Below are 27,754 nucleotides of genomic sequence, written 5' to 3' on the forward strand. Positions count from 1 at the left end.
ACCAAATGCGAAAGTATGCAAGGAATATTTCATTAAAAGGATTCAAATCACTTTTAAAGCACGCGAATGCTAGAATAAGCATGAGAGGACATAAGCACCCTGTTTTTTATTGTGCTAATACTGGTTAGAAGTGGTTTGGGGTTGTAGTCTCGTTATAGGTAAGGTTAGTGGATCAATCAGTAGTGACAGCCTATCAGGGACCTGTTTAGGTGGGCTCTGTTTAGGAATATTAGGGTGCTGGGAGGAGTCAGCTTCCTCTTTTCCAGTTGTGATCTCCTCTGGATAAGTACCTCAGTGTCATAAGACTAAGCTATTATTCCTGCCATTGTTTGTTTTACCCACAATTTTCCTACCATATAATTTCTTCCTCTCCTATATTGTTTCTCCTCCATTGATTTGTCTCACCAGTGTATCCCCCCTCCCACACGCTCCTCATCCCCCTCTGTCTGCTCTATGCCGCGCCCGTGCCGCAATGCTCCCCCCCCAGCGGCTGGCCGATGCAGCCAGGCCGCTTGCAGTGGCCGCCCCTTCCCCTTACACGCGCGCACTGCGCCCGCGCGTGTCATCAAGGGCACCGGCAGCGCCCGCTTACAGCACGGGCCCCGGCGTCCTCGCGACCTCACCGCCGGGCCTCCAAGTCTGGCTGGCCCGCGGTGGGGGCCCTTCCCCCCCGTGCCTCTCAATCACCAGGGGCTGGCGGCGGGAGCGTTGCCGCGGTAACCGCGGCTCCCGTCGTTGGCCCCGCTCAGCTCACAGCGGCGGCCATTTTAGGTGTGCAGGGCCTGCAGAGTCCTGCGTTAATGGCCGCCGGCTGCCAGGACTCGGGGAGGGCGGGATCGCTGACCCCAGTACCTGGCCCCACATTTATAATTAACCAGGCGTCTGCTGACCCCCAGCGCTTGCGCAGCCCTTTAGCCCTTCTCCCAGTACCTCCACTGCTCCAGGGGCAGGGAGGGCGGGGCGCAACACCCCTATCAGGGTGCAAACCCCCTCTGGCATTTCTCTTTTCTCCAGCCCGGCTGGGTTGCAGGCTTCCCCTATGAGGCGTAGTGCTGCTGCGGATGGACACGGCAGTGTCTCCGCTCGCAGCACCCCTATTACGCTGCAGTATGTGCTACCTGTCGCGGCGCCATTGCCGCAGGTGCCCGGCGTGGCGTTTTATGGTCCTGCGCAACATAGCCGACCTTTGCACAGCCCTGCATTAGGAGCGCAGTGGTCCCCTTATTTTGCCCAGGGCTTCGCGCAGCAGGCACTCCCAACCGTCCCTCCAGCGTTCCCGCAGCAGGGCTTTGACCCGCGGTTGTCTCCGGCGGCGGGTCAATTGGTGCATCAGGCCCCCTCTGCCAGCGGCCCCTCCTCCAATTAGGCCACCCACCCCCCCATGCTTGAGCCACGCACAGGCAAGGGCTTCCCCGTCCGCAGTGGACCCACCCCAAGCCCCTGCAGCGGCTTCTGTTGTTCACAAGATTGGGTCTAACACTGTTGTTCCCAGTTCACAGGGTCCATCGACTTCGGCCGTCCTTGCTAGTGATGCTGCGTCTACAGAAGATGCCCAGGCATCGTCAACTCCAAACGTGGTGGGCCTACCGCGCAACGCAAGTCAGGAGGCAGTTTCCACCGTGGTGCCAGCTGCCCCGTCGACTTCCGGAGCAGGTGAGATAACATTGCACCACAGCAACATTGAATTGTCACACTCGGAGGATTCGTCCGACTCATCCAGTTCAGTAGAGAAACCACGTAAGCTAATGCGCTATTTCGTTCAGCAATTGAAAGGGAAGCATAAAAGCCCGAATAGCAAACACTGCCATTTTAAGAGGCGTTAGGTCGAAAGTGAGGGAGCGTATTAGGAAAGGCAAATACGTAGACATGTTTTCTATTACGCATGACGCCAAAAAAGCTTTGGATACACCTAAAACTGGGGGGGCAGCAGCAGAGGAGGCGCGGCGCAGCTACGCAAATTGGCTTTGCGGCATGTATATTTTTGTGGCTTGCTACACTGAGACTAGGCCTGCCGAGTTTTTGAACATCCTTAAGTACTTACACCTGGTTCATAGCATGCAGTTGTCCGCTAGGCATAACGTTTGGCGGCAATATGACGAGGCTTTCCGTAAGAAGCAGGATGGCCAAAAATCCTTAGCTTCGGCTATAAGGACGTGGAGGTTTGGCTTGAGGTCACTTAGCAGAACAAACCCACCACGGAAGCACCAGTTGGCCGTAAACAGCCCTTTGTTGTCCGTCCAGGTTTCAACACGGCAGGAAAGGGAAAGTGCTTCGCCTTTAATAACGGACAGTGTAGCAGAGGAGCCAGCTGCCGTTTTAAGCATGCCTGTCTGTCGTGTGGAGGTAGTCACACAGTTGAAGAGTGCAAGCGTGCAGGCGGGCAAGCAGCTGGTCAGGGCGAGCAGCGGAATGCTAAATAGAGCTGTTTCACCAGTGCAATTAGATGTGCTGGAACGGTGGTTGGGCCGTTATGCGCTCAGGGCGGAAACGGCCTTTTTGTTGCAGGGTTTTAGGGAGGGTTTTCGTTTGCCAATAATTAGGTCAGTTGTGGTGTTAGCAAAAAGGAACCTTAAATCGGCGAGGGATTATCCTGATATTGTGAGGGACAAAGTGATGGCGGAGGTGGAATTGGGCCGCATGGCCGGCCCTTTCTCGTATCCTCCTTTAGGGGATTTGTGCATATCTCCTTTGGGCGTTGTCCCCAAGAAGGAGGTAGGTAAATTTCGGTTGATTCAGCACCTGTGCTATCCGGACGGAGGGTCAGTTAACGATGCTCTGGATCCAAAGGACTGCAGCGTCGCTTACCAATCTTTTGAGGACGCCCTCCTGATAGTGCAGGAGTTTGGTAAGGGAGCGCTATTGGCCAAACTAGACATAGAGTCGGCTTTCAGGTTACTTCCATTGCACCCCGAGTCTTTTAGGTTCATGGGTTTTAAGTTCGAGGGTTCATATTTCGTTCATAAATGTTTGCCAATGGGTTGTTCCATTTCCTGTTCCTTTTTCGAATGTTTTAGCTCATTCTTGCAATGGTGCATTCAAGCGGGTTCGGGAAAGACGGGGATAGCCCATTATTTAGATGATTTTTTGTTAGTGGGTCCAGCGGGTAGTGAGTGCGAGGCTTTCGTTGGAGTGGTCTGTTGTCTCTTCTTTGGGAGTCAGAGAAGAAATGGGGTGCCCCGGATTGCTTGATCATCCATCTAGGCGGCAATGATTTGGGCATGTGTAAGGGTGTTGAGATCATCCTGGCCATGAAAAGGGATTTTCAAACAATAGCTGAGCGTTGGCCGCAGGTGCATTTGGTGTGGTCGGAAGTTATTCCTCGTAGGTTCTGGAGAGGGGAGCAAGGTGGCACGGCTTTGGATAGGGTGAGGAGGAAACTGAATGCCGCAGTGTCTCATCATGTAGCAGGTCTGGGAGGGCGTGTCATCAAACACCCCCGTATCCGTTTTGAAGAGGTTGACTTCTACAGAGAGGATGGAGTGCATTTGGCAGGAGAAGGTTTGGCTTTGTTTGTTTCGGCTCTTTTGTCGGGCATTAGTGGCAGTTAGTGGTCCTATTAGCTGGTGGCGGCACGTTGTCTATGGACCCCGTTTTGGCGGAAAGCAGTGCTCCTCGGTGGCTCAATTTAGTGCAGCTGAACTTGGCTAGCATCCCCCCTTTGAGAGAGGCGAGTCGGTCACTGCCTTAGGGGAGGATCAGGTCTCCATCTTATGGAGGGATCAGCACTGTGCTAGATTAAGGGGGGATGGTACTACTCAAGGCAGCTCACATCGGGTGGTGGATTCTCCACCTCCTTCTTAGTAATATACTCTCACATGGGCTGTAGCCGAGTTAGCACTGCTTTTTTCGCCACCATGCTCGATCATTACAATTCAATTCCTAATCTGATTTTTATAAATTTGGCTGCGACCTCTTTTTTGCAAATCTATATCGTTGTCAGTGTCTTTATTTTAGTTGGATAAGTTTAAGTTAAGTATGGTAGAATAATAAAACTATGGGTGACTTATTATCTCTGTTCTTTGTTTCCTTTATGTATAGATACATCTCTGGGGACCCAGCTTGTAAACAAACAATGGCCCTCATTCAGAGCCGTACGCTCTGAGCAGAGCGCACGCTCTGAATGAGGGCCGGCCTCCATGAAAATGGAGCGTCCTTCTGGACGCTCGTATAGCTGTGGGTCACCACCCACAGGCTATACGAGCGTGCATTTTGATGGCCGCGATGGTCGAGACCATCGCGACCATCGAAATTACGAGCCGGAGCCTGCGGTTGAGGTTTTCAACCGCAAGCTCCGGAGTGATTTTGGCTCTATCAGAGCCAAAATCACTCCCACTGACATCACTAGTGATGTCAGTGGGCCGGCTTTTGACGGGAGGCGTTCCCGTGGGAACGCCCCCGTCAGGGAGGCACGCCCCCGGCACGCCCACCAAAGGGGGCGTGCTGTCAATCAACATTGACAGCACGCCCCCTTTGATCGGACACAACGAGCGAAGGACTTTCCTTCGCTCGTCGCGTCTGGCGCATGCGCACGACGGAGCTCCCTCCGTCGTGCGCATGCTCAGTCCATAACATCGACCCACTTGCGAGCGGACAGCCGCTCGCGAGTGGGTCTGAATCAGGCCCTTAATTCACAGGAATATATTACGGATGGTAGAGGTCACCTCAAAATACAAAACCTATATAAAAATACTCAGCCAGCGGTCTCAAGTCTTATTAGGGTCATTTAACTCTTCACTGGAATTAAGTGTAGGGGATACATTAACCTAGATAGGAATTTACTGTGCTCCCGCTGTTAGCCCAAAAACTGTTTTCGCTGTTTGTACACCTAAAAACTAATTACTGTTTGGCAAAATATCACTCTTGGTAATAACATCAACTCTAGCAAATATTGTTATTTGGATTTATAAATGATGGTATTTTGTAATTAAAATGTACTTAGTGGCCCATAAATGTTATTAAATGGCAGCTGGCAAAGAGCCAAAAATGCTTCATCAACAGCCAATTAGATGGTGGGAATAATTCCTCTGTGTACCTGGGAAGATACATTCACTGTTACAAATTTAATTCTGTCCCCCGCTTCCTTTTAATTGCAGTAAAATCCACCATAGTGGATCGTCCCAGCAATGAAGAATGTCCTCGCCTGTATCAGCCAGTGTGAGAATAGTGTGCCAGTTATATTACAGTCATAGCAGGAAATTCTGCACATCCCAGTCTAGCTGATAATGACATTGGTATCTGGACATCGTTGTTGGACAGCGTCAGTATGATAAAGTATCACTGTTCTAGATAAATTCCAGACATAGTTAAAATATACCCATCGCTTTTTTTTAACTTAGTACCAGTTACTTATATAATTCACACATAGGGCCTGATTCAGAGCCGGACGCTATTTGCGCTCACTCGTTCAGAAAAAGGGGCCGGATATTTAAATACAGCGCTCGCTCTTTGCGGTCTGTTGACGCCTCTATGTCTGAACGAGCGAACGAGACAACGCCCCCTGGCCGCTCGCATCCTACGTCATCTCCGCTATTTATTAGATTAATCGAGTACATCGAAAGGCGTCTGAACTGCTCGCAGTGCTTGTGGTTGGATTTTCCTACCGCAATCATGCGAGCAGTTCAGGCTAAGAGACAACCAAGTGACGTGGTCGATGACGCTGCTTTGTTAATTATGCACACCCTTAAAACGCCCGTTTTGACCGTTTGGCACGCCTGCGTTCGGATCTCCACTCCCCGTTTTCAAGCACCTTCCCCTGTTACCACCCACAAACGCCTCATCCTGTCACTCAAATTAGCAGGCATTCGCTATTTTGCAAGCACACAATTTCCGACTGCAATGACTGGTTCACGCATGCGTATTACAACCCATACGCATGCGCAGTTGTGCGAACATCGCTCGGAGCGAACAAGCAGCCGCTTACGAGCGTCTCTGAATCAGGCCCTTCTTGCGCAGCACTTTACAGGGAATATTTGACCAGTCACATCAGTCCCTGCCCCATTGGAGCTTACAATCAGTATCCCCTATCACATGCACACACACATACACACAGGGGCGTAACTAGGGTAGTGCGACCAGTGCCATGGCACAGGGCACCGCAGGGCAGGGGGCGCTGTACGGGCCTGTCTATTTTCTGTTTATTATCATTTTCACTTGTAGCTTCCTCTTCTTTTATCCCCAGCATCTCCTGGCCTCCCCTATCTCTTCCCTGACCCTTCCCCATGAGGCCATGGCCCTTTTTTGGGTGCGTTATGTCCCTCTTTGAAAAATGAGGGGGGCACCAATGCTCTTTCTGGCACAGGGCACCACAAATTCTAGTTACGGCTCTGCATACACATAAGGTTCATTTTTGTCAGAAGCCAATTAACCTACCAGTATATTTTTGGATTGTTGGAGGAAACCAGAACACCTAGAGGAAACCAACTCAGGCAGGGGGAGAATATACAAGCTCCACACAGGTAGGTGAGAATCTAAACCAAAACCTCAGTGCAGTGAGGCAGCAACGCTAACCATTACACCATCTGTGCTGCCCACTGAATACTGTTTCATCACACAAAATGGCTGCCTGCGCTGTGTCTAGACAACAGTTCCATTTGAGTGCCATATATTTGTGATATATTACAGACTTTGATGTTTTAGCCTCAGATAACGAAGTACGTAACTCACACAGATCTAATAATTGGGAAAGGGACCCCCAATACAGATACACATGCGGGAATTGAGGCCACTACTATAGCTATATTAATTAGAAAAGAGACCACTGACATAAGAGAGACCATAAACACATACACTGCACAAATATTGGAAGGGAGCCACTGACATGGCTACTGTCAAGTCCTGTGCTGATGCAGTCCCTGGCTTTATCCGCTGTGTGAGCTCTATGTGCCCTGAAGCTTCATGTTTAGTGCGCACGGCAGGGGCGTATCTACAATGGGTGCAGGATGTGCGGGGCACCCCTGGGTCCAGGGAGGCCCCGCACCGCACACTCTGCACCCATAGTATTACTTACCTTTCCGGAGTCCCACATCGGAGCGGGGGTCCTGTGCTGTAAAAATGACTGGAAAATGGCCGCTGCAGCCATTTTCCCGGTGACCTGTGCATACGCTATAGACTCTGGGCGCACTCTAGTGCCCAGAGTCTATAACTCCGGCGCTAGGCGCACACATCTCAGTGCGCTGACGGCCGTCAGACAGAGAGGAGGGGGCGCGTGTTGGAGACTGCACACGGGCCCCCCCTCCCTAGAAACGCCCCTGGCGCACGGATCATTATTTGAGATCCCACCTCTTCTCTGATATGGGGCCTGAGCAGAGCTGTATGCTATTGCTGCCGCAGGTACGATTTTTGCAGCTGAGGATTTGTGACAATATGCTAATGCAACAGCCGAAGGGACTTGTGCTGAGATGCACACCGGAACCATCGCAGCTGTCCGCAACTGCGCACACATACTCAGCATCGGACGCAGATCATGCAAACATTGGCTCCCCGAGTCTGTCTATAGTCGCTCACAATGGCCACCATATGTGAGAGACGCCAGAGCCATGTTATCTGCATACTTGATCGCACACACAGCCGGCGGAAAATCGCCCCGAGATCGCCCGGAATGCGCCTCCGTTTTAGCCGTCGCTCCCCGTTACCTCCCACAAAAATGTTTGCTTCCTGTCAATCACTTGGAACTTAATCCTCACCGCAACCGTAATGGCGGTTCAATGGCCGCGCATGCGCATTGCGTCTGTATTGCATGCACAGACCACCGATAATCACTGACTTGTGAATTGCGTGAACATCGGAATAGCGTACAACTCTGAATCCGGCCCATGGTGCGGCTGCCTTGCTTGTTTCCGATGCCAACGCCCAGGAGGAAACGGGGGTGTGAATTGCCACTGCTTGGTCAGTCACTGCGCAGTGAGTCAAAGGCTAAGTTAACTACCCGCTGCATCATTTTCTTCTCAGCTGTGTAGACCTGAATCATTGATTGACCTAATGACCTGCTGCTAGTTATGAGGGGTCATTACGCTAGTTTGCAGAGTCATTGGAAAGTCGTGAATACTCCATATGCATAAAAATGCTTACTTACCAGAGATGCGCGGGAGAGTCTATGTCATAGCCCAACCAGGGAAAATTCTAATGTCATCTCTGGGATACCCAGACATAATGCAGCAAATGTTTTCTATACTGTAAATAGCTAGGAAGCGTTATGTCTGGCTGGGATGGGTATCCCAGAAACATAGAGGGACTGGAGGAGTGTAACAGATGTGATCCCTATCGTCTGCCCTAAAATTCTATTCCCTAATCATCAATGTTTCATTTTAACCCTCTTCAACCTCCATATGTTGCACATATTCCATAATGTGACTTTATAGCTCCGATCTGCTATTGAACATGTGCTTTGTATTCATTAAAATCTACAAGGACAGTGCAGATTTCTCATTACATAATACACACACATAATGCTGCCACTGAATCACATATGCGTGAAAATTCCAGATTGTGCGGCCGCGTAAAAGGTCAGGATATTGTGAAAATCAGGTTACCTACAGTTACCTTTTCTATTAATCCCCGTCCCATCTCTTTCCTTTGTAATTATTTCACATATTTTCATAGAGATTTTTTTGGGGGGGGAATAAAAAACCTCCTCTTATCTCAATGATTTAGGGCTTTATTCTAGGATGTTACTGCATAGGCGCCACGAAGCGTCTGTACAATAACGTCCAGCAAATATGAAAATACTGCAGGAGGCGTCTACAGGAAGCAGACGCCTCCGGCCAGCAATAGTGATCCGAGTTCAGTATCTGTAGACGCTGCCTTGGATCCCCATAGCGACCACCAGTCGCGATGGCGGCAGCACCGGCCATTCTGAGAAAACTTCACTTTATTCAGGCTGGTAGCCTGTGAGTCCAGGAAATCTGCTTCCACCGATGCAGACCCTGGCCTCTGCACTCCTTGAAAAGGGGGGTGGCTCTCCCGATTCAGGGAACGCTGGCCAAGCTGAACTAATTATCCGGGCCCGTACCAAGAGTCTCCTCTGCCTGTGGGGGGAGCGATCACACTGATTGCGCCCCCCTGGATTTGAGTCGGGCTGAGGAGCTCACAGTGCCACTGAAAAAGGGGTTTTTCCACAAGGGGCGTGTCCATGCCTCTCTCTAGATTAGGCCACGCCTTCCTCAATCAGGCCACACCCACTTCCCTGGGCCCAAGTTAGGTCTCTACGCCCTGAACATAAGTGGTAATTCTACATAAGTGGTAATTCTACACACGCAGGATTGGATCATCTGCGTGATCCTCGGCTGGCTGAGTGACCATGAGGTCACTCTAGCTGACCGCCGCAGATGCACAAAAGAGGCCAGGAAATCCCCGTCAGCCGACAAGAGATCTTGGCCTCTTCTCCCCCCCCCCAACGGTGGCAACACGTTTGCAATTTGTGAAACAAAGGCCATCATCGATCCCCCTCCCTGCCCAGAAATGGCAGAACACTGTCCATGACTGACAGACTGCATGCAGGACTGCAGACTTGTACTGCACGCGCGCAGCACGGGTCATTATACTGTGCAGAGGAGTCACAATCGGAGATATGCGCTAACCATCGGGTTAGCGCACATCTCTGTATCAGCCCCTAAGGGCCAAACCCAGAGATGGGCGCAGTGCTGATGGTTACACAGCCGAGCGATGTTTTGCTACTGCACATGCAGGAAAAGTATCCTATGCCGTTCGCAGCTGCGTGCGGCATCGTTAACACTTGAGAAGGGGTTTACGATTTCTGATTGTAGCAGGTTCTGATGCTGTCAGAAAAGTAACTGTGCTCCGGACACTGGAAATCTGCAGACTGTTCACTGATACTTTTGCTACTCAGCTCTTGGTTCTCTGTATTAGGAATTGTGTTTGGTTTCATGGCAATGGGCACGATTCAATTCAGCGCGATGTAAATAGCGCCGGGAGATAGCTCCCGGAGCTATTCAATTCATCGCGCTGTTAGGTCGGGGAAGGCTCGTTATCGCGCCTTAAACAGGGTGTTTAGGCGCGATAACGGGCATTCCCCGACCTAACTTCCCGGCGCGAGGCTGTTTTCCCGGCGCCAAGGGACTTTTGTCGGATTTCTTCTCTCATCCCCGGAGGGATGAGAGAAGAAATCATTAGTCGGACTTGTCAGCGCGGTGTATTGAATAGCTCCGGGATCTAACTCCCGAAGCTATTTACATCGCGCTGAATAGAATCGAGCCCAATGACTTGGTTATCAAGTATTCATCACAATGTAAATCTCTAGCTATAACATACTGTATGCATTATTAAACATTAAATGATATTTGCGGCACACTTCATAGGGTCACCCGTACCGCTATGCTGAACACGCATTTGTCAGGACTTTTATTTCTAATACGAAATAACAAAGCTGTCGCTTACATTGCGGCGTATGTCGGTGCTATAGGTACTCACATTGCACGTTTAGGTGCACTGAGGCTTCCCTGGGTCGGATATTAAAGCCGTTATACCTCGCTGTTTGACACTTATACGTCCCACTCATTTCTCTGGTCACATTGTCCAGCCTCAGTTTCCCATTTGATGTTTCCATCACCATTTCACCCGAGGGGAAAGCTGCTTCCTTGTCCACGCGGGTCCACAGGATGGGGGGCAGCGGCTTTCCTCGCACCTCACACTGCAGTTCCGCCCTGGACCCCTCTCGCACGGTGATGACTAATTGTCCTTTGGGTACGCTGAGTGATGGAGGCACTACAAGAGAAATAGCAGAAGGACATTGTGACTTCCAGGGCTTAAAGATAGAGAAACATTAACTTCATGGTCACAGCTCCGACCTATCCAAAGTACTGTAACAACATTCCACAAAGACAGCAATGGCTGACATTTGGCTGTGGTGGAACAAGTGTAGCCTGGCCTGGTGCCAGCCTTGATGCTGGCTATTCGTAAACAATTGATACAAATAATACAGCAGGTGGTAGATAAACTCCACCAACCCCCCCCCCCCTCTTGCCCATTACCGCTCCCCGCTATTTAGCAGCGCAGCAGAGCATCGGTGTGCTCTTGGCCTGATGTGACGCACACCGGCACTCTGCTACGCTGCTATGTAGCAGCCAGCGGTTATGGGCAGGTATATAAATACCATTTCCTGCACAGCCCCCATTAAAACCAATGAGTGCTGCAGGAATGTGACAGGAGAAATGAAAAGACAGAGACATTTCTCCAGATTTTTCAAGTAACTAAACTGAGAGAAAACAAAACTACGGCTTCCTCCAGTTACACATTGTCATACATTCTGCCTCCTTGCACGTTAAACAGCCCTTCTAGCCCTGCCATACCGTGACGTGATTCGGTAGTGCTGATCGTCTTTTCGTGCAACTTTTTTAACCTTCAAATGCATCTTATTCGCACAGTGATAGGACGCACAAGCAGCTTCTGCTGATTAAAATGATATGCAGCATGCCTATGTTCTGTGTGTGAGACTGCAGCTGTATCTGTATGTGAAATGCTACGTTACAGTGTCACAGACGCTGACACTGTAACGTAGCGTTTCGCATGCAGAAGCACCCACAGTTGCACACAGAATATAGGCATGCTGCATATCATTTTAATCAGCAGAAGCTGCCTGTGCGTCCTATTCACATCGCTGTATGAAAAGACGATCGGTGCTACCGAGTCACACGTAGTTCACACGTTATGTGTAGCAAGACTTGTAGCTCATGGAGGGCAGATGTATGTGGACACATCTGTATACTGCTGGAGAAAAGCAATTTTTTGTTTATTAAATTTGAGGGATGATTGAAAAGTTCATGGCCTAAGGTACAATGAAATCTGCTAAACCGTTCTTATTAATTTCATGTAAAATTTAACTTCTTTGAGGATTACATAACAAGTGTCAAGTTAATAACTGTTGTTGTTTTTCTTTTACAGACATTTGAAATGGACAAAACATAGTGCAGTCATCCGCTACCTCGTCATAAAGGGTTTAATACCCACAGAGATCCATGAGGACATGGTTATGACACTAGGGGAGGCTGCCACTTCTTTACAGCATGGTTAAGAAATGGGCAGCAGAATTCAAAACATGAAGGGAGAGCCTTGAAGATGATCCCCGTAACAAGAGGCCCATCACCGTTACCACACAAGAGACCATTAACAAAATCCATGACATGATATTGGAAGATCAAAGAATAACCGAGCGTTACATTGCCAAACATCTGTCTATCTCCCAGGAACGTGTTCATGCTGTTATTCACAATGACAAAGGTCTCAGCTGGTTGGCTCCCAAAACTTTTAGTGATGATCACAAACGGGAACGTCTCTCCATGGCAAAGACCAATCGGGCTCTGGGCCTGATTCAGAGCCGGACGCTCTGACAGAGCGCTCACTCTGAATCAGGGCCGGCCTTCTGTTTTCTTAGAGCGGCCTCCTGGTCTATGGAGAGCGAGGTTCAGGTGGGGGTTTGGCGCAGTGAATCTCATTAATCCAGCTCTTTACCAGCCGTGACATTTTTTTCTGTGATTCCCTGCATTTCATTGCTGAAGCAGGACCACTATAACATTGGGCCTGATTCAGAGCCGGACGCTCTTTCAGAGCGCCCGCTCTGAATCAGTGCCCACCTATTGTATTTTTAGAGTGGCCTCCTGGCCGCTCGTACAGCTGTGGGTGACCACCCACAGCTATGCGAGCGGCCAGGAAGATGGTCGCGATGGTCAAGACCATCGCGACCATCGGGCTTACGACGAGACCCTTGTGGAAGGGTCTTGTTGCCGCAAGCCCCAGAGTGCTTTCGGCTCTAACAGAGCCGAAAGCACTCCCACTGACATCACTTGTGATGTCAGTGGGGCCGGCCCCAGATGGTAGGCGTTCCCATGGGAACGCCTCTGTCTGGGCAGCCACGCCCCCGGCCCGCCCACCAAAGGGGGCATGCTGTCACTCAACATCGACAGCACGCCCCTTTTGGTACGAGACCCGGAGCGACGGTTTGCCCGTCGCTATCCGGGTCTCGCGCATGCGCACGACGGAGCCGGCTCCATCGTGCGCATGCACACTGGACACTAGCGCTCGCGAGCGGGTCTGAATCAGGCCCTCTGTTTGATGCAGATCCTGAGAGGTTTCTACAGCAATTTGTACTTGGGTGCATCACAGGGGCATTTCTTGAGAGGAGGGGGCCCGTGTGCAGTCTCCGACATGGGCCCCCTCCTCTCCGCCCGGCAGCGCACTGAGCTGTGCGCGCCTGCGCCGGAGTTATAGAGTCTGGGCACTAGAGTGTTCCTAGAGTCTATAGTGTACGCACAGGTCACAAGGAAAATGGCCGCGGTGGCCATTTTCCAGTCGTTTTACAGCGCCGGACCCCCGCGCCGACGTGGGACTCTAGAGAGGTAAGTAATATTACCTGCACCCATTATAGATACGCCCCTGGTGCATCACTTCCAACTACAGAACAATCAAAAGAAAGGAAGCATCAGGGATCCAGGCTCCAAAGAAAGCTAAGTCAGTGCTGTCTGCTGGAAAAGTGATGGCTTTCATCTTTTGGGATGCAGAAGGAGTACTGCTTGTGGACTACTGTACCTTGAAAAGGGTAAAACTATCACCGGGACATAGGGCCTGATTCAGACTCGCGCAAGCGGATCGATGTTCCCCCACTGCACATGTGCCGCCTTCGGCGTGCACATGCGCGAGCCCCAGCGAGCGACGGCAGCTCCGTCACTCCGGGGCTCACTACAAGACGGTGTGGCTGTCGATGTTGATTGACAGCTCACCCCGTTTTGTAGGCGGGGAGGGGGGGTGGCTGCACAAACTGAGGCGTTCCCTTAGGAACTTTTGTCCAGGAATGATGATGTTCGTCCATGTAAGATGACGTTTTGCCTCTTTCTGAGTTCCGTTTTTTTGGAGGGAAAAATCTGAACTCAACGTGCAAACTCGAACCTATCCGAGCCTGCACATCCCTACTCGTAATGTCAGTAGTGAACTTCCTGCTTTATTTGAGCAGGAAGTCCACTCGGGCTTGCGAGAGTCGAGATCCATCGCCAGGCTGCTTGCACAGGCCGAAACAAAAACAAAAAAACCCCCGCCCTGATTCAGAGCGAGTGCTCGCACACAGCGAGCGCCTCTGAATCAGGCTCATCCTACACTGATCTTTTGAAGCAACTGCAACAAAAAATGCGGGAAGTTAACTATAGGAGTGCTCTTCCACCAAGGCACTGCTCCAGCTCCCAAGTCACTGGTGGCCATGACAGCCTTCCAGAATTGTGGATTCCAACTGCTTGAACAGCCGCCTTATTCACCTGATTTGGAACCCTCAGACTACTACCTCTTCCCCAAACTGAAGAAAAGATCTTGGTGGTCGCCATTTCGCCATGAATGATGACATCATTGAAGCCTTTGATCAGTTTTTGAGGGTACAAGATGCTGACAGGGATACTGTATGTATGCTCCACGATCTCTGGTCTACACCTACAAGGGGATTATGTTAAAAAAATATATAACGCAGTTAAACTGCCAACAAATAAATCCTTGTATCTTAGGCCACAAACTTTTCAATCACCCCTCCTAGACCCTTTGGAGAGAGAAAAAGTGGAGAATTTGCCTCAAAAAAATACGATCAGCTTCTAACTATCATTTATTTAGCACAGTCTTTGAATTGACAGTGAGAAGCTGATTGGTTTCTTTGGGCACCTTCTTCTTTTTTAGGGAGATGTATCAAGCCTTGCAGAGAGATAAAGTGAAGAGAGATAAAGTACTAACCAATCATCTCCTAACTGTCATTTTTCAAATACAGCCTGTAACGTAACAGTTAGGAGCAGATTGGTTGGTACTAAAGTACTAAAGAATCATTAGTGTGCTAAATTATGTGACACCCCCGAGATCCATCTCCCCAAGACCACTTTTCGTGGAAGTTTATTAAAGATAGCAGTTCTCACCGGTCTCTGCAGAGATATTAATGTCGCTGCTGTTTAGACTGATGGGCAGGTTGGGTAATGATGCCTCACACATGTAGGTCCCATAGTCACTAAAGCGAAGGTCAATAATCTCCAAGCTGCTGGTGACCGGTGGAAGCTCTGGATCATTCCTAGTGATCAGCAGGTGGTCTGAAGTCTTTATAACTTTCTGGTTCTTGTACCACGTGTACTGGACTTTATCTTGCGGGACGGCGTCCACGTGGCACGACAGCTTCAGATCCTGCCCCAGCTGTATGCTCTCGCTCTCTTTGATGACATCCGGAGTGATTTGATAAGTGATATTTCTCATGGCTGTTTGAACGTACAAAAGAGAACATGGAGCATTAATTGGGAGAAGACGTCAAATGGCTCATTAAAGTGAAATCCCTATTTTTTTATTTAAATTCATATCTCCCAATGATAACAAGATGATTTGCTCATTGTTGCTGTAATGAATATTTCTGCTGACGGAAAAGTAACCTTTAGCTTATCTACAAGTGAGTAGGATGCTAGTAGCGAGGGGACACGTACCAATCCAGGCTGAAATGAGGACAGTCTGAGCTCTCGCACCCCCTCCCCTCCCTTTAGACCACCATAAAAATGCTGTTAGATATTTATAATTTTTAAACAGTGTTGCAGCTTTCTACAGAGCGGTTACTGAACAATGGAAGCAAAGCGACCTGTACACATACAGGGCCTCATTCAGAGGCGGTCGGAGGATGCAAGCGGTCGCTTAGAAACTGGGCGGCCGCTTGCATCCTGACCGGCCGCCTCTGTTGCGGTCGTTAGGCTGTGGGTTAACACCCACAGCTCTAAGGACCGCTCCGGTGATGGTCGCGATGGTCAGAGACCATCGCGACCATCGGGGCTTACGACGATACCCTAGGGTAGGGTCTCACTTGTCGTAAGCCCCGGAGAGCTTCTGGCTCTGTCAGAGCCGGAAGCTCTCCACTGACATCACTAGTGATGTCAGTGGGGCCTCCCCCAAACGGTAGGCGTTCCCATGGGAACGCCTCCATTTGGGCTGCCACCCCCCCGGCCTGCCTTCCAAACGGGGCGAGCTGTCAATCAACATCGACAGCTCGCCCCCTTTGGAAAGAGACCTGCTACGACCGGCGCTGTCGGTCGTAGCAGGTCTCACGCATGCGCACGAAGGAGCCGGCTCCCTCGTGCGCATGTGCACTTGACAAACATCGAGGCGGCCGTGCGGTCGTAGACCGTACGGCCGCCTCTGAATGAAGACCACAGTCCTTAATGTTTTGCTAAGATCGAACAAAAGACCCCTTTGTCTCATGTCACAATACTGGATACAGTAGCGCGCCATGTTTTAGGCTGTTCGCAATGTGACCGTTCTCTCAGAATATGCTTGTTCATCTATATGAAATATGCAAGAAATTAGTGCTTTCAGTTGACACAAAATTAGTGTAAAAGTAGCATATTATTAGCAAAAAAGTAGCAAAGAGCGTGAGGACTAGTCAACATGGCTGTCTATCCATAAGCAGCGGCGTCAAAAGAGGCGGGTGCGGTCTGTACCCGGGTGTCACTTGCCGAGGGGTGACACCAAGGTGCAGACTCCCCCTCACTGACAGGAGCAGGGTGCTGCACTGTAGCATTGACTGCAGTACCCGGCTCCTGTCACTGATGGAGCCAATCGCCACTCCACACAGCGACCTCCTGAACCCCCCTCCTCCCCCAAGTAATAGTAACCGGGGTTCGGGCCTCATGGCACGCCTCCTTGTTGTCCCTCCCTGCCCTCATATTATGCTACATTTTGGCTAATAAGATGCTACTTTTGCCATAATATTGTGATACTTTTTCCCCTAATATTAAGCTATTTTGGGCCTGATTCAGACCCACTCGCGAGCGGCTGTCTGCTCGCAAGTGGGTCGATGTTCTGGACTGAGCATGCGCACGACGGAGGGAGCTCCGTCGTGCGCATGCACCAGGCGCGACGAGCGAAGGAAAGTCCTTCGCTCGTTGTGTCTGATCAAAGGGGGCGTGCTGTCGATGTTGATTGACAGCACGCCCCCTTTGGTAGGCGTGCTGGGGGCGTGCCTCCCTGACGGGGGCGTTCCCACGGGAACGCCTCCCATCAGAAGCCGGCCCACTGACATCACTAGTGATGTCAGTGGGAGTGATTTTGGCTCTGATAGAGCCAAAATCACTCCGGAGCTTGCGGTTGAAAACCTCAACCGCAGGCTCCGGCTCGCAGTTTCGATGGTCGCGATGGTCACGACCATCGCGGCCATCAAACTGCACGCTCGTATATGCTGTGGGTGGTGACCCACAGCTATACGAGCATCCAGGAGGACGCTCCATTCTCATGGAGGCCAGCCCTCATTCAGAGCGTGCGCTCTGCTCAGAGCGTACGGCTCTGAATGAGGGCCTTTGTTTTCTATTATGATGCTACATTTTCCCTAATATTATGCTACTTTTTGGCTAATATGATGCATTTTTCCCTCTAATACTATACTTTTTGGCTAATATGATGCTAATTTTCCCCTAATATTATGATACTTTTTGGTTAATATGATGCTACTTTCCCCTAATATTACAGTATGCTACTTTTTGGCTAATATGATTCTATTCTTTCCTCTCATATACTTTTTTGGCTAATATGATGCTATTTTTTGGCTATGATGCTACTTTTACCCTAATATAATTCTATTTTTTGGCTAATATGATGCATTTTTCCCCCTAATATTATGATACTTTTTGGCTAATATGATGCTATTTTTCCCCTAATATTATGATACTTTTTGGCTAAGATGATGCTATTTTTTGGCTATGATGCTACTTTTCCCCTAATATAATGCTATTTTTTGGCTAATATAATGCATTTTTCCCCCTAATATTATGATACTTTTTGGCTAATATGATGCTACTTTTCCCCTAATATAATGCTATTTTTTGGCTAATATGGTGCATTTTTCCCCTAATATTATAATACTTTTTGGCTAATATGGTGCATTTTTCCCCTAATATTATAATACTTTTTGGCTAATATGATGCTATTTTTCCCTTAATATTATGATACTTTTTGGCTAATATGATGCTATTTTTCACCTGATACTTTTTGGCTAATATGACGCTACTTTTCTGCAAATATTTGCAAGAATTTGTGCAAATGAAAGTGCTGTGTTAAGTATAGTACAGTAGTGATGGCAGTGCGAATCCTTAGCGCGAGATCTGGCGCCACACTAGTGAATATGTATTGTGCTGAAAGCAAAGCTGAGTAAGGACACATCTACAAGCTTCCAATTTCAATGCTGTTAGCACGCGGTATAATAAAGTACATATAGGGCCTGATTAAGAGATGTACGCTATGCTGATCTTTACGCAGTTGAGCATGTATCATTAAACCACAAATGCATCTAAGTCGCACAGCACATGCGTCAAGGAACATTGCCGTAGTCGCTCACAGCGACAATTTACTCGCAGTGTGATTGACAGTCAGGCAGTGCTTGGGGGAGAGGCGGCAAAGAACGCTGGCGTGTCGCAACCATTTCCAGGGCGTGTAGCATCCTGCGACTGAGATCCCATAAACAAGAAATATGGCTCCCGTGTCTCAGTTCCCATGGTCATTCTGCGGGACCACAGACTGACTCAGGACTGCGACAATCGAATGACTGGCGACCGATACTGCGACATTTTACGCAGGTGCTTGGATTTGCAAAGCAGCAGGTTGGCGTCAATACTTCTCCGTGGCCGCTGCGACATTTGCATAATTTGGCATAGCAGCTGAGTACACATATGCAGCAGCAACGGCATTAGCGGACATTTGTGAATGAGGCCCATGGCACGTTATGCTGCAAAGAGGCTTTTGGAAAGCATTTCTTGTATTGTAAGCGAGGATTCAGTAGCAGGTTTCATCTATGCTTTTAACAAACAATATATTTCAGTGTCTGCGTGTTTGAGCCCTAAGGCATCCAGAAATGAATACAAATGTCTGCAAATTATCTTATGAGTTGCAGGATGTGAATTGAAACAATCCTCTCCATTATATAGAAAAATAATTTGATGCCTCTGTAGAAGACACGATCTGTCCAATTTCTTGTATTTATTTAGCACTTAGCATCATCTTGTAAACATTTCAGTTTTCATTCTCTCGGGCGCTATGTGAAAGACCTGTTCATATCAGGCTGTCTCATACGTATCACCCCGCTGTATTAGACTTGTAGGGACCGCGAGATCCAGGAAATGACCTAACCAGCTGGTGCTATAGTCTGAGGTCAGAAGGGGTCAATAACTGATCACTACTATTGCTGCAATAAGGAATAGAGAATTGTGAGTATAGCTATACATCTGACTTCTGTACATGCCTATTTACACTTAGGGCCGTATTCATTTTGAGGCGAAAAGTCCGTTTCCGCGATACTTTTTCGCCGATGATGTCATTTTCGCCTGTTTTGAGTTTCCTCCGTATTCAATTTGGAAGACTTTTCGCCTATGAATAGCAGGCGGAAAAAAGTGCAGAATTTGATAGGAATAGTTATTTTCCCCCCAAAAAATAATCTAAGTGCTATTTTTGACCACTTCTTCATAGCCGCAAAATTGCACCTTGCGCGGCTATTACAAACCCCGACTTCCTTCAGCAGGCAAAAATGGGGGTACCCATAGTGATCCCCCATGTCTGGACATCTTTTGGGGGGTCCCAGGCATATTTCCCGAAAATTCACGTTTTTTTCGTAAATGGGGCGAAAGGTCATTTAAAAAAAACAGGGATAATTTTTCAATTACCTATACCAGGTGAAAAAAAGTGCAGATTTGGGGTTTAGGGCTGCAGGCTTAAAAAAAATAGCCTGCACCCTTGGGAATGCCCCCTTAAAACGAAATGTGTCAAAAAAAAAATCGGGACACCCCAAGAAAATTATTTTACATTTTGGGGTGAAAAAAAAAAGTGAAAACAAAATGCCAAAATAACGAAATTAATTGTGGTGGGATCCCCAAGTATGTAGCAGGTGTTTTTTTCATTGCGCAGAGTAGCGGCAGGTGTATTTTTGAAGAATTTAAAAATTACCTTTAGGGACTTAAAAATATGCTTACCCCAATTTTCATGTACACCAAATTTGATGGCACCACTTTTAAAAACGAAAAAAATACCTAAGTGCTCTTCTGCATCACTTCTTCAATGTCGGTAAAAATAACCACCTGCCGCATCTATTTAAAAAGCCGACTTTCTTCTGCTGGCAAAAACGGGGGTACCCATAATGATCCCCGAGGTCTGTACATCTTTAGGGGGGTTCTACAATTATTTCCCGAAAATTCCTGTATTTTTTAGCCAATCCAAGTTTCGCCTGTACCCGATTTCGCCTACTTTGGAGTTAAATACGGGGAATAGCGGGCATGCGCGCAATACTTTTCCGCTTGAAAAACAGGCGAAGGAGGCGAAAAGTCTGGACTTTTCGCCTCAAACTGAATACGGGCCATAGTATGTTATATATTAGCTCTGTATTCTTTAACAGCAAGGTATCTTTATCTTTTCTATAATGAAATCCTTAACACTATTACCCATAACATTTATTATATTATAGTTACAGTAGATGATGCTGTATCTGTCAGGATTGTGCAAGTTAATCGGTAAAATGCATAAAATGTTATAAATGTGTCTTGAATTGGACGTGGTAATGAAAAAGTCCCTATTTACATTTATTTGATTCCTTTCTTTCCTTTTGCACACAGTATACACATTCCCATGTCTGATATAGCGGATGTAACCATTTTATCCACTGAATCAAGAAAATGCAGCCAACCAAATGACTGGGATCCAGTGACATCACTGATAGGGCAGCCAATCACGGACCAGCAACATAACTGATACAGTAATGCAGAGAATCACTTAATTAGAAACCAGCAGCATCACTGATAATGCAACCAATCACATCAATAGGAATAAGTGACATCACTGATAATCCAGCCAATCACCTATTTAGGAAACAGTGACATCACTGAAAATGCAGGAAAATCACTTTTCTCGGGAGCCAGTGACAACACTGATAACATCGAGAATCACCTCATTGGGAACCCATGACATTCCCGATAAAGCAGCCAATCACTTCATTAGAAACCAGCAGCATCACTGATAATGCAACCAAACACATCAATAGGAAACAGTGATATCACTGATAATTCAGCCAATCACCTATTTAGGATACAGTGACATCACTGAAAATGCAGGAAAATCCCTTTTCTCAGAGCCAGTGGCATCACTGATAACACAGCCAATCACCTCATCAGGAACCCATGACATTCCCGACAAAGCAGCCAATCACTTCATTAGATACCAGTGGCATCACTGATAATGTAGTCAATCACTTCTTTGGGAACCAGCCAATCACCTGATTAGAGGCATCTCTGATCATACAGCCAGTTACTTAATGAGACAATGACATAACTACAACATAATGTATAAAATAGTTTTTTTGTGGACAACGCTTCTGGTCAAACATTTATGACATCAAGCATTACAAATAATAGCCACGCAGCATCTGTCTCAAATACTTTAAGTTAACGCGTCGCTGAAAGTTTTACAAACATAAGTGTAAACGTTATTAACAGTTCTTGCATTTACAGAGACTTCCATGTTAAGGTTACCGGCATATTAGAACACGTGTACAGCTCAGTTGAAGATGCTTACAATATATTAGTCATTACTGTGGGTACAGTATGTGCCTTTTGGTTAATGTTTTTTGTGTGTGATGATGATATTTTTCCAATGTAAAATACTGTTGGTACACTAAGGTTTACTGGCCTGATACAGGACATACATCTCACTAGGAGGTTAACGGTCTTCTTGGCGGGGTTCCCCACGTTGTTGGTGGCCGTACAGTTGTAAAAGCCGGAGTCTTCTGTACGAATGTTCCATAGGGTCAAGTTTCCCCCTTTGCTCCGGCTGTTGGGTGGCATTGGATTTGGGGAGTGGGACCAGACAGTCTTTGGAGGGGGGTCGCCCCCTGTAGGAGTGCACAGCATGGTGATGTTATCTCCTGGGTTGACCACTAATGTCTCGTTAACAGACAACTTCAGTGTGGATGGTGCTAGAAGAGACAATACATGGAAACATTAGAATGAAAGGACTATGGAGACTATAGGGTAGATGTACAGATATAGCCACCATCATTGTTGCCGCGATGCGCACATCGTCACGCATCGCGGCATAGCGCAGCTCTCGCAGGGCTGCGACTAGGTGCGGCCGGCATTCATTGAAGTCTATGTCGTGTCCGTGCATATGCACGCACACGCCATAGACGCGGGCACAGTAGTCGCTCCCTCCATGCCGCTCGAAACGCGGCAACCATGACGGCAACTGCACCTGTTCTAAGCCTTGGAGAGAGATACAGTGAAGAGAGATAAAGTACCAACCAATCAGCTCCTAACTCACTTTACAGGCTGTGGGCCTCATTTATCATTCAGAACCAGTGATAAAACTTGTTGCGTATGATAAATGGCGCTCCAGCCAATCAGCTCCCAACTGTCATTTTTCAAACAGATGACAGTTGGGAGCTGATTGGCTGGAGCACCATTATCCTACGCAACAAGTTTTCTCACTCTTTGTGAATGCTAAAACTTGTTGATCACTCACAAAAATGACAGGAGCTGATTGGTTGGTACTTATCTCTCTCCACAATATCTCCATCCAAGCTTTGATAAATCTCCCCCTATGAATTTTAAGCAAACGATTAAAAGCAGCTAATGTTTATGTAGATCAGAAGAGTTCAAGTATAGAGGAATTCGGAACATTTTCTCAGGTCTACAGGACACGTCCTCTACCACACAATCCCTTGGTGATGGGTTTTAGATGGGGAACAGACACTTTCATTTCTTCCTATATCCAAAAAAGACAGTATAGCCCGTCTTTAAAAGGTACCAGTCTCTTCTGTCAACCCAATTACTATAAAAGTTTGCGGGCCTTATCTATCAATGAGTTTTATCATTCACAACGAGTGCTCCAGCCAATCAGTTCCCAACTGTCATTTTTCAAACAGATGACAGTTGGGAGCTGATTGGCTGGAGCACTATTATCATACGCAGTGAGATTTAATGATAAAACTCATTGATAAATAAGGTCCTATATGTCTCATACCTCATCTGTGCATTAATAGGAATATTGGTTCAGGCCACAAAATACCTGCCCCTCGCATGTGACAGATCCACTTTGCCAACAACCAGATGATTCAACAAAAAATTAAGAGCACAGTTTTGAATTCCAAATACCGCAGTAGTGTGTAATGGGTTAAAATTCTTCCATACACACTTGAAGACACCTACACACATTAATATGCACAATCACAGAATCATTATGATCACACTGTCTGGTGTTGTGAAAGGAACTGCACGTTTATATTCAGTAGAAAAGTTAATGCATAAAACATTTTATTGAAGGGAGGGGGGGGCTGGAGAAAAAGGGTGAGGATAACAGAGGATATATTCTAAACTGAGGCGAGAGAGCGGTTATAATTAATAAATATTGTTAGTAGTAATAGAGAAATAAGGTCTGTATTAAGGGATTAGGGGGATTGATAACAATATGAGATATACTGAATAAAGAGAGTATAATTAGTGAAGGATGAGGGCCTAAAACTTATTGGGGATGATAGGACATATATAGTTTATATACTGGACAGTAATGGATAGACCTGTTATAATCAAGGAGGGATGAGGGGGAATGAGAAATAGGGGACATTATAAGACATATTTTGTGTCATAATTAGGGTGGGATGGGGGACCGGTAAGCAAAGGGGATAATACGACATGTATTTTTAACTGGACAGTAATGGAGAGCCCTGTTATAATTAGGGAGGGCTGGGTAGGGCTGATAAGCAGAGGATATAATAAGATATGTATATACAGAGAGAGAGAGAGAGAGAGAGAGAGAGAGAGAGAGAGAGAGAGAGAGAGAGAGAGAGAGAGAGAGAAAGATAGATATGAGATAGATTTATAGATATGAGATAGATAAATATAAGTTATAAGAGATAGATAGATAGATAGATAGATAGATAGATAAAGATAGGTAGATCAATATGGGATAGATAGATAGATATGATAGATAGATAGATATGAGATAGATAGATAGATAGATATTAGATAGATAGATAGATAGATAGATACTGTAGATAGATAGATAGATAGATAGATAGATAGATAGATAGATAGATAGATACTGTAGATAGATGGATAGATAATGTTAGAATAAGTGAGGGATGGGAAGACTGATACAAGAGGGATTATAAAACATATACTCTATACTGGACAGTAATGGAGAGACCTGTTATAATTATGGAAGGGTGGGGGCTTATAAATAGAGGGCACAATAAGACATATATTCGGTATTAAACAGTAATGGAGAGACTTGTGAGACAAGTACTCAAAGTTACCTGAATAAAAATGTTATTAATGTGCTTTTTCTCCCTTGGTTCTCAGGCCAGCTGTTACACTCCCATCCCCCCCTATCCGTTATACTCTTCAGTGTAATTCTTTTCCATTATATCCCCCTCTAAACTGTCTGAAGCCCTTTTATTCCCTATGCCTAACTCAGACCATTTGCTGCCTCGCTAATTTATGAAGCTACTTAAGAAAGTTCTGTTTCCTCTTTGTTGAGTCTTTATGTTTTTATTTCTAAAACGTCTACATGTTGTGATCCTTCACCTGCCCACCCCCCCACATTGCACGCAGTGCCTGCTTCATAGGTGGACACTAATCACGCCACGACTGCCGATTTTTATACAGCGCAACTGCGCCTTTATGCTAATGCCATACCTGATGTAATTCATACAGAGACGCCAAACGGCTGAGGCTCTAATCCGTAAAAAGTCGCACTATAGGTCAGACCAATGGATATTAGAGAATCCTTCTAGTTGATCAAAATGGCCATCTGATAATGGCAACGGGTGCCAGTGCAACTGCGAATAAAAGACGCCGTCCCTGATACACGCCGTGTCTGACTAGCCATCAGTGGCGGATTTTGCCTAGGGGCTGCAGGGCTGCAGCCCCCCCAGGAAAACCCACCACCTCAGTGTAGTCAGTGGCTTCTCATTGGAAGCACCACCTGCCAGTCACATAAACAACAGGCAGCCTCATGTGGAGGTGTCTCCTCCCCCTGGGACTGCCAGTCCGTGCTGCTGTTAGCAGAGCGGCTTCCAGTAGGACAACTGCGCAAACACCTGCCCTGTCTCCTTCTCTGAATCAGGCTCACATTCCTCTCAGACCACTCTTAGGACACTGGCTCCTCCCCTCTTTCTCCAACCTAGTTCTTAGGTGCGTACAACACCAGGATACACCATTGCGGCGTGTGCGGTGAATCCGGTTACAGATCATACAAAAATTAGATATTTAAATCTGCCCTTCAACAGTATCATAGGGGCTGATTTATTATAAGGTGAAAAGCCCTGTTGTGATATATACATGACAGTTACATTGCCGATGGCAGCAGCACCGCAGTCATCAATGGTCTCCCTATATTTTTACATGTGAAACGTGATTAGCACATTCTGCAGAGACTGGCATGGTGAAGCTGTAAGTTAACCCATACCGCTTCGGAAGTACTTTTCATTCACTTCAGCCTAAATCGGTAATTTACCATTATTCGTTTTGCTCTATTCGGCCGTTTTAGCAGCCAAATCGGGGACTAAATAGAAGTTGCAAATGCACCACCTCCAGAGCTGCAAGATTCCATCAAACATACAGAAATCACTGTGATTTGTGAATGTTTAATAATAAAAACTTTGTTTTAAGGATTAATTATTAAAAAAAAAATACCTGGGCCCCCCCTCCCCCAAAAAAAGACATAACCAGCCCCGGACTGGTCAGCCAGTCCTAGTTTCTAAAATTCTGGGGAAAAAAATGTGTAGGGTTCCCCTGTAATTTAGTAACCAGCACCTGGCTGCAGGGCCAATCCTGGTTTTAAATATAGGGGAGAAAAAATGCATAGGGGTCCTCCTATATTTAAAACCAGCACCGTATCCAAACCGACCGGGGTGTAATGAAACAGCCAGGAGACCCTATAACCAGGTCTCCATGGCCAAAAAATTCAGACCCCAAGCCAATCAGGCCATGCTGGGGATCTCAGGTGAGGTGGGGACCCCCCAAGAAGGGGTCCCCCCTCTCCCGAAACCCTAGGCTTAGTCTGAAGCCCAGGGCTCTTTCCCGCACCCCTGGAGCGGTGGGCACGGGGGGTAATAATGTGATAAATAGTTCCAAACTATTGTATTTTACAGTGGAACTACAGGTGCCAGCGTGCCTGCCCTTTGGCACATGTGGAACTACAAGTGCCAGCAGGCGGCCGGTACCTGTATCCCCACTGTAAAATAAATAGTTAAAAAAAGACAGTACACACAACGTCTAAAGTACAGCTTTATTACATACCTACCTATCCCATTCACACATACTTCCCTACTGCCAGTCGGTCGGTCCCCTTCTCCAATACAGAATCCAATGGCTGTACCTGGAAGAAAGATCTCATTCTCACCTCCATCCTCTCGCTGCTCTCCTTAGCATCCCGGTACTTGGCAACATAACAACCAAGTGTCCCGAAGCCAAACACACATGTATTAGTATGTGTTGTCACACATAACAATACTTCGCGAATACCAGCTGACGGACCACTTTGGATACTCCCACTGCCTGCCAGCCAATCAGAGGCCGCTTTACATATAGCAGCCACTCATTGGCTGGTTACACGTTGGGAGAGGGGGGACCCCTTCTTGATACCCTGAGATTCCCGGCATGGCCTGACCGGCTTGGGGTGTTAATGCTTTGGCCCTGCAGACCCGGTGATATGTCTCCTGGCTGTGGCATTACACCCCGGTTTGGGTTTGGTGCTGGTTTCAGAGCCACCGGGCTGTTTTTTTTTTTTAACCCCGGCCTACAGGCCGCTCGCTAAGCTGTGGGTGACCACCCACAGCTTTAGCGGGCAGACTGGCGATGGTCGCGATTATCGTGACCATCGGGCTTGCGACAAGACCCTTGTGGTAGGGTCTCGTCCATCGCAAGCCCCAGTGAACTTCCTGCTCTAATAGAGCAGGAAGTTCACTACTGACATCACATGTGACGTCAGTAGGGCCGCCCAAAAACGGCAGGCGTTCCTAAGGGCATTCCTAAGGGAACGCCTCCATTTGTGCAGCCACCCCCCCGACCCGCCTACAAAACAGGGCGAGCTGTCGATCAACATCGACAGCCGCCCCGTCTTGTAGTGAGCCCCGGAGCGAGTGATTTCTCGCTCGCTTCGGGGCTCGCGTGTGCGAACTGTCCGGCCATCGACCTGCTTGCGAGCGCTGTGCACTCGCGAGCGGGTCTGAATCAGGCCCAAAGTTCACTGTGACCAGACATACTTAATCCTGAGTAAATATTGTGACACCTTCAGTTTATCAGTTCAACATTCATAAATGAGGCAACAGTGCCCCCTACTGTCTATTAATATTTATGTATATTTCCAAACATGACTTTTATAGTATAGAGGCAACTTATTGCTCGATGTACGAGATTCCAGCTCCAAAGTGTTGGAGGGGCTCCTGGGAAGGAAAGCATTTATCTTCTGAGTGGATGATCTGACAAGCAGTTAAGTGTTACTTTTTATTTTACTTTGTAATAAATGTCTTTTTAACTGATATTTGTTTGTATGGCTTGATTAACATCTTTGTATCCAAAGAATCTTATCTCGTTCCACCGAGAACAACAATAGAATATGAATCCTATACAAAGCAAGAAACGCAACAGCAAAGATGAATCAGCCCTGAGTGTTACAGATAACCACAGAACAGATTGTTGGTACTTTGATTCATATGCAATAAGGCATTTCAGCTGCAAAGAGGAATAGTTCACTAAGTTAACCAAATGTGACCCTATCACAATTA

At 47.4% G+C, this 27,754-nt stretch overlaps 1 protein-coding gene across 3 annotated transcripts in view; it reads right to left on the reverse strand.

Moving 5' to 3' along the window:
- MDGA1 (MAM domain containing glycosylphosphatidylinositol anchor 1) overlaps nucleotides 1-27,754 on the reverse strand; it is a 470,589-nt gene that overhangs the window by 115,638 nt on the left and 327,197 nt on the right. For all 3 annotated transcript variants that reach the window (XM_088445362.1, XM_088445361.1, XM_088445359.1), the window contains 3 exons: nucleotides 21,674-21,943; nucleotides 14,889-15,218; nucleotides 10,426-10,719 (listed from right to left, as the gene is read on the reverse strand). In XM_088445362.1, coding sequence (XP_088301488.1) covers nucleotides 10,426-10,719; nucleotides 14,889-15,218; nucleotides 21,674-21,943 — 894 coding nt within the window. The remainder of the gene's footprint in view (nucleotides 1-10,425; nucleotides 10,720-14,888; nucleotides 15,219-21,673; nucleotides 21,944-27,754) is intronic.

This window comes from Taudactylus pleione, unplaced genomic scaffold (genome assembly GCF_031769625.1).
Source record: "Taudactylus pleione unplaced genomic scaffold, aTauple2 ptg000378l, whole genome shotgun sequence".
Taxonomy (NCBI): domain Eukaryota; kingdom Metazoa; phylum Chordata; class Amphibia; order Anura; family Myobatrachidae; genus Taudactylus; species Taudactylus pleione.